Source organism: Haliaeetus albicilla, chromosome 2 (assembly GCF_947461875.1).
Source record: "Haliaeetus albicilla chromosome 2, bHalAlb1.1, whole genome shotgun sequence".
Lineage (NCBI taxonomy): Eukaryota > Metazoa > Chordata > Aves > Accipitriformes > Accipitridae > Haliaeetus > Haliaeetus albicilla.
The window spans coordinates 55,079,803-55,087,324 of NC_091484.1; the positions used below are offsets into that span (position 1 = coordinate 55,079,803).

General features: G+C 43.9%; 1 protein-coding gene across 8 annotated transcripts in view; it reads right to left on the reverse strand.

The window, feature by feature from the left end:
* Positions 1–6,829, reverse strand: part of AKAP9 (A-kinase anchoring protein 9) — a 123,932-nt gene extending 117,103 nt beyond the window's left edge. For all 8 annotated transcript variants that reach the window (XM_069775294.1, XM_069775284.1, XM_069775260.1 and 5 more), the window contains exon 1: positions 6,599–6,829. In XM_069775294.1, coding sequence (XP_069631395.1) covers positions 6,599–6,646 — 48 coding nt within the window. In that variant the 5' untranslated portion in view covers positions 6,647–6,829. The remainder of the gene's footprint in view (positions 1–6,598) is intronic.
* Positions 6,830–7,522: the final 693 nt, after the last annotated feature.

Genomic DNA, 7,522 nt, shown 5'->3' on the forward strand with positions numbered 1-7,522 from the left:
ATGAAATTCACTGGGCATCTTGGATTAAAGACCAATTTTCTCTAAACTGGCTACAGAGCAAAGGTTATTTTGAAGTGATATTTATCTGCATCCTCAGACGAAAGCAAGTATTAGTTTAAGGTCATTCTACCTTGCATCTCTACTGTAAGGGAGACAGCTGCTTCATAGCTTTGAACAAATGGGTATATTGACAATCACACTTAAAACAAATAATCAAGCCCTGTATTGAAAGCAAGAATAGATCTCTGGAATGCGGGAAATGGAGATCAAAACCAGGAAATAGAAGAAAAATGGGGAACACGCTTAGAAATAGGAAGAGTTCCAGTAGTGCCAATGGAAAAGAGAGTTGAAATCCCAGATTTCAAGTACTATTTTTTTTACAAGGACCCAATAAAGTCCAGAAAAAACTTGAAGACAATGGGTAAAAAAGTAGACTTTCTTTTTATTTTTTTTAAAAGGAAAAAAGAACACTGAGAAAACTGTAAAGAGCAGGTAGTTCTATTATCCTCAAGAGAACAATTAAGTTCTACTAAAAAACTCAACATTTAAGCTAGCCATCCCAATTTTCTGCTATTAGAAATAGAATGTGTCTTGAAAAGAGTTTCACAGACTAGCTTTCTGTTTGATCTCTCATCTGAGCTCATGTAACAGCCCAGAAGCAATAAACTGTAGATAAAATATATTTACATCTTAAATGTATATAAATCTTTCTTCTATGATAAAATGCAGAGATATCCACTGTTTTGAACAAAAATAAAAGCATGCACGGTGAGGTGAACACCTCGCTTTTTGTTTCTCTCTCATCTCTACTCAATTTCTGCCCTATCTGCTTTTACTCAAAGAGTTTTAAAATGACATGTTTTCTCTCCAAGGTAATGTTCAGTCCTTGTATCTGTGATTTTCTCTGCAAGACAAAAACCAGTTCTTAAGCTTACTCATGTTCATAATCAAAATACACACAGGCAATTCCCTATACCTCCTACTATTTGCATTTAAAATTGACAGAGATGCAAAGGAGAGGGAGTGGATTGAAGCATGTAAAAGAAGAGGATACAAAAACCCCACAAGTTCAGAAGGACCTGGGAGAAGAAATAGCTTAGTAATACAAGAGAGGAATGCCTAGGAATTAGGTACAGGTTTGTGAGGATCTTCATGTGCAAGAAAAAGGGCTCCCTGAAGTAAATTGTCTTAAGGCCCATTTCTTCATTATAGTATTTTTTTCATAGTTCCACTGGACTGTCCTGCTTCATTATAAACAAAGAGATTAGGCAGTTTCCATTCACATCTGCTGAGCCAAAGCTCACCTGTGCCTTTCCAGGAGCCTCTTGAGAGTTAGCCTAGACTCCCCTCCAGTTGCTCCCTCTCTTGTCCATTAATACGCACGCAGCATCTTCAGATATAGAGAAAGCCCAGCATCATTCTCATTCTGTGAGCTTTTAGCCCATAAAGCTGCTCTCCGCCATACTTTATGAAGAGTGACAGCAATGACTAGGGCTTTATGATGAAATTAGCACTTTGTGATATGGCTGAATATGACTTCTTATTTTAAGAGAAAAGCAGAGTAAAAAAAATGCAGACTGAAAAGAAAATTCTTGCTTCCAGGATTCTGTTTAATTATTTTTGTTCAAGTTATTTGAGGCAGACAGAGGATAAACAAAACGAACAGTCTACACATGAAAGCAAAAGAAGACATGTTAGTAGGCCAGCTCTTCAATGAAATGTAAAGTTTAAATGTATTTCATTTGTCTTCTGTGATGAAAAACTCTTAATAACCACAGAAATACTGTTTTTTTTCCTCTTCAGGTAAATTACAGAGAATTTAAAAGGACTGTGTTCTACAAACACAATCTCTACGTTGAATTCTTCTGGGGCTTTTAAATTAGACCTTTAATCACTGTGGCACATAATTATTCCATGCTTTGCTTGAGTCATTTTAAAAAAAAAACAACAACCTGATCAACAGCTTTCCTTGAGAAATACAAAACTTCTCAGTCCAAAGAGGCCAGAGATAAGGAAGTAACACCTTCTTCTCTCCTCAAGAGTAAGATGTAAGAATGCAAACAGCGAACATTCTCAGACTCTTAGACAATGCTATTTTAATAATACACCTCATTTTCATTTTCAGCCATCTGAAATATTCACATCCATGACCAGAAGACAAAATATGCAATTATTTCTTTTTACTATTCAATTTGTGAAGGTAACTTGTCAAATTACTTCTACAACCTGTAGTACTTGTCCACTGAGTGCCATTAGAGCTTCCCAAACCAACTTCACTGTTCTACCTGCTCAGCTATTCTCTGGTACAGATCAAAAGCAGTCACACTGCTTATTCTGTGCTCAAGTGTTTAACTAAACCATTTCCCTAATTTCTTAAGGTTCTTCAACTATTACATAATTTCTTCTAACACCTCAACAAGAACATATTACAAATATACATAGAACTTTTGAAAATCAGGACATTAAATTACGTATTTCTAACATTAGACCTGAAATCCTAGACCAACCTGAGAAAATTTACAAAGTAAATTAGTGTCTTTCCCTCACCCACCCCTCCTACACCAAAAAAAAAAAGCATGCAGGTAGGGAGTGTGCCCTTTCCTCAACACAAATTTAAACAGGAGCAATGCACATATTTAAATACTCCGCAAATAAAATTTCAGTACTGTAAAATGGACCGTTCTACAAAACTTGCTATGGGTAGTTTCATATCTCTTAATTTTACCAGTTATAATAGCTGTGCATTTCATATATGTGTGTGTGTATAAATTAAATAAAAATATTTTTTAAAATATAAAAAGCTTTACCAAAATATTGTCAGCTATTTTCTCACAAGGGAATCTGAGTCCCCAACATTTTTATTCTGAAGCTAGCACACTACTCTGCATAGTTTTGAAAGCTGACCAAAATAGTGCAACATCCTGATAAGAAAAGCCAGCTACTAAGCTCTTAAATAAATACATAAAATTAACATAGCCAACTACCATAAATAGTATCCACTGTAATGTTAGACGGGATTTCCAAGCAAACTGATGCACAGAGACATGCACACATAGTACTTGTGTATATAAATATCACACTAAGATCTTCAATGACCACCCTCTCTAGTCTTTTGTAAGACCAGGTATATCTACACTATCTCAGGCCATCAGCAATATTGTAGAAACTCTTCAGCAAGGCACATAACATATCTGATTGATTTCTAAATTCACTGTGTTCTGGGGCACTGATCAACTTAACATGCATCTATATTTCTGCTGCTGGCACACACCTCCTTTCCACCTTCCATCACAGTCAACCCTGTTTCTCTTAACTAGCATTTTTGATGCTTTTCTTGCTCCACCATAATCAGATTGGGATAGAAGACAAAGAAATTGCTTGTTTGGGGAGAAGGTAGTTCTATAAAGGCACAGAGAGACATTTTAACGGGTAAGGGAGACAGACATTTTTAGAGGCTTGGTTTATATCCAGCACATTAACCTTGCGGCAAAGGAAAATGAATGACTATAGGTCTGGAAAAAGGAGCATGTAATTTACTGGCTTAACTTTGTGCCTCCCTTGCCCTTGTGGCTTTGTAACAGACAGAACAGCAACATATGGTGCGACTGCTTCATAATAAAGGCTTGGTATAGCCTCCAAAAGTCAGCAGGTACACATAAACGTTGGTGAGCTTCTATCAAGAGCTTCTTATTCAATTTTTCAAATGATATATTGGCAAAGGCTGTGTGTTTGCACTGAGACCCATTCTGCCAGGTTTGAGTACACCTAGCACCTTTCAATCAAGGTAAGATTCACAACACAGCTTCTCATTTCCAGTAATAATAAAGGATGACTCAAAAGAAACTTCTGTTACAGAAAATCCATTTGCAATACACTTCTCTGTAAAAGATTGATGTGGGGAGACAGTGTCTTAAGAAGACATCACGAATAAAGAAAAGCAAAGTTCCATTGCAGATAAATTCACACAGAACTAAACTCCACAGCTTGCCTCCTTGACATTACGATCAGAAACCAACCAAATAATTGCTTTACAGAAAGTTCGTATTGCTTAAAATGCACATACTGAGATTTGGCAGTAGTTAGCTATCTACTTTTTGAGGGGAAAAAAAAAGGCAACAAAACAAACAAGAATCTAAGTCCCAATTTTGAATAACTCCACTGCTAGCAGTGCACCAGCCACCTCTATGGTACCTACCAGACTCTTTTACCAGCCTCCCAATTGCCAACATTCATCCCACAGTTTATGTAATTATATATTTTAAATATAAATAAGACATTTCAGGCAGATGCATCAAGGTATCTGCAGCATAGCAAACCTGCACTTTTAGTACAGTAACAACACATACTTTAATATGCTTTTCCAGCTATTTTATTTAAACAACATTCAGTGGTTAGGCTCAAAAGTTTTTTGGATGCTTGTTCCTGTGGTTTGCAGAAAATATTCATTGGAGCCAAGCAATTTTAGGAGACATGCTGATTATGAATGTGTTTGTATCCTCAAAAAAAAAAAAAAAAAAAAAAAAAGAGAAAAGCAGCTGCAGGAGCAGCTCCTGCTTCCATTCTCTGCTAACACAATTTCTTCTTTTTTGCCTTTATCGGTGACACCTGTCACTGGAAGACTGAGACCTAGTCTCTGCAGTAAAACACATGTAAAAAAAGGGGTAAGCGGTACACAGAACACCAGTGAAAAATCTGACAAACTAACACTGCTTTTACAGTCCCTTCCCATGTAAATCACATATAGCTTTAAAGAATTATAATGACTTAAAACCACACGGGATGTTTAAAAGCATAGCACATGAAAGTCTTCAGGCAAATACTTAGAAGAACATTAGGATTTAGTCAGAAAAGACTAGAAGAAGGGTGAGAGTTATGACAGTGCTCCTAAAACGCAAAATAAATTAGTGAAGTGTGAACATGTCTTTTCTCAAAGTAAGCAGGAAGCCACTGAATTCCTGCTAGAGTCCTGGCTTTTGGTTCATTTTTCAGTAACTGTCATTAATTTTCTGTGTTAACCCCAGGCCAACATGGCCAGAAAAATATAAATTCTCTTGATAAATTCTGCATTGTGGTTTATAATACTGGCAAATTTACTTCAACCATTTTCTTTGTGAACTACTTTCTAATTTTCTGCAAAAGAATTAACCAACCTGGGTGTGACAGAATGTACTGCCACCAGTACCCGATCTGTCCCAGTGCCTTTTAATAGTACTGCATAACATTGTGTAAACACCATTCTTGCTCTAAGCATTTAAGAACAGGTTTTCCTATAAAAACGTACAGCTCCATCCAGGAGAGTTTCCCAATGTACGTTTTGAACACTCTTTCAAAAGAAACAGAAACACGCTAAGTTACAAAATTTTTGTCTAGTACAGCAAAATACTTATTCAATACTTCACAACCGACCTACATTCTGCTCTCCATAGGCCACATAAACAAGACAATGGTGATGTTTCATAGTTTCATCTTTAGTGTGTCTTCTCGTTGCCTGTACTATTACCCCCTGCCAAGTTACATGTGTATCTTTAGCATGAATGACTGACTTACAAACTTCAAAAATCTTATCATTTAGCAACGATTGCCGGAAGGAACCAGACTATACCTAATGTCAAAACACTAATTTTATCTTATTTTCCTACGAATGCCATTAATTATCTTATCTCATTGACCACACCAAAGCTCTCTTTGAAGTAAAAAAGAGGTCCTCCTGGAGCGTGGTAACCCTGGTCTGTTGCCCAGAAGGCGAAGTGCTTTGCAGCCGGTGTGTACTGAGCCATGCTTAAAGAGTAAAATGGTAAGCTCCCCGATTAACACACCGGTAAGCCCGCAGGGCACCGTCTGAGCCGCCTGACAGCCCATGAGGCGGTGACGGCTGAAGGCGGGTGTGCAGGCACCGAGGGCTGCCAGCGGCGAGCGCACACGGCCAGGTCCTGCAGGTGACTCCCGTACAACCCCGCGTTTTCAGGCGACGGGCAAACGCACCTCACCGCATCACTGGAGGCACCTTTAATCCTCTGCCTCCTAAGGCTCTCTCACGGTATTAGTACCACACCGAGGAGCAGCCGTCGGTTTTACAGACTGCCTTACAGGTTTACAGAGAGTTTTGCCGGGCTTAAGAGGCAAACCGGAATTCGTGCCTCGGGTGCGAGGCGGTAAGGAGGTTAGCTCTCCTCCTCCTCGGCTCTTCCTGCACCCGGCGCCGCCAACGGAGCGGGCCCCGCAGCGGAGGGCCGCCCGGGCCGTCACCGCCCGGCCCTGCGACAGGCACCTGTGGCGTTCGCCGCGCGGGGCCCGCGGCCGCCGGCCACTCGCACCCGCAGCCCGGCCGGGGGACGCCGCTCGGCACCGCGGCGCCCCGAGGCCAGCGGGGGGAGCCCGGGGCGCGCAGGGAGGACAGCGCAAAGCGCCTGCTCCGCCCGCGGCTTTGTTCGCGGCGGGGCCCCGAGCCGAGCCCCCCTGCCGCAGCCCCACGCTCCGCCGCCGCCCGGCCCGGCCCCGCTGACTACCCTCCCTCCGCCTCAGCGCGCCCCCCCTCAGCCTCGCCGCCGCCGCCTCCTCCTCCTCCCCCTCCTCCTCCTATCCCCCCTCCTCCTCCTACCTTGGCTTTCCCAGCCTCCAGCTTCTTCAGCCGCTCCTCGTCCTCCATGGTGTCTGTGCGGGAGAGCAGAGCGTTACCGGCGGCGGGAGGCGGGGCCCTCCCCGCCCCCTCCCCTCAGCCGGGGCGCACACGCTCGCTGTCCTGTCCCGTCCCGTCTCACAGCGACGACAGCTGCCGCGGCGGGGCCACCGGCGCCGCCATCTTCATCTCCACGTAAACACGCGGCCGGGGAAAGTGACGTTGGGGCCGCCCGCTCCTCCTCCTGCCGCGAGCCCCTCCTCCCCACCGCGCCCCGGCCGCTCCGAGCGCCTCTGCCCGCCAGCGCCCCCCGCCCGCCCGGCGGCGAGTCCCGCCGGGGCCGCCCCCGGAGGAGCGGGTTTGCACCCCTCCGGGCCGAGCGGGGAGCACGCACCCGCGGCGGGAGCCGAGGGACGGCCGGCCGCGGGCACGGCCGCAGCCGCCGCGGGGAGGGAGGACGGAGGCACCGGCGGGCACACCCCCCTCCACACCCTTCTCGCTCCTGCGGACCGAAAGGCGGGGGGCTCGCTCTTCCCACAAAAGAACTGCGTCGGCAAGACGCCTGTAATTTGCTGTTGCTTTGATGCAAAGGTGTGAACAGACAATACCCGAGTCCTGCAGGAGTCCTGCCTTCTGCCCTCTCGCAAACCCCACCTCTCTGGCTACAGTGCTAATTTTGGCAGTTTTGATTCTCTTAAGTGTTTCCTTGCTCCTACGTGCGGCTCACCAAATTGCAGGCTTCCTATAGCACGGATCTAAAGCTTGGAAATGCTTTTTGAGCCCGTGTCGCAGACCATGTAAGGATGACAACAAAGGATGTGTAGCCCCCCCCCGCTTAAATTACTTAATATGCACTCATCGTGCCAGAGGAGTCGAAATAGGTATGTTAAAATCACAATGGGGAAT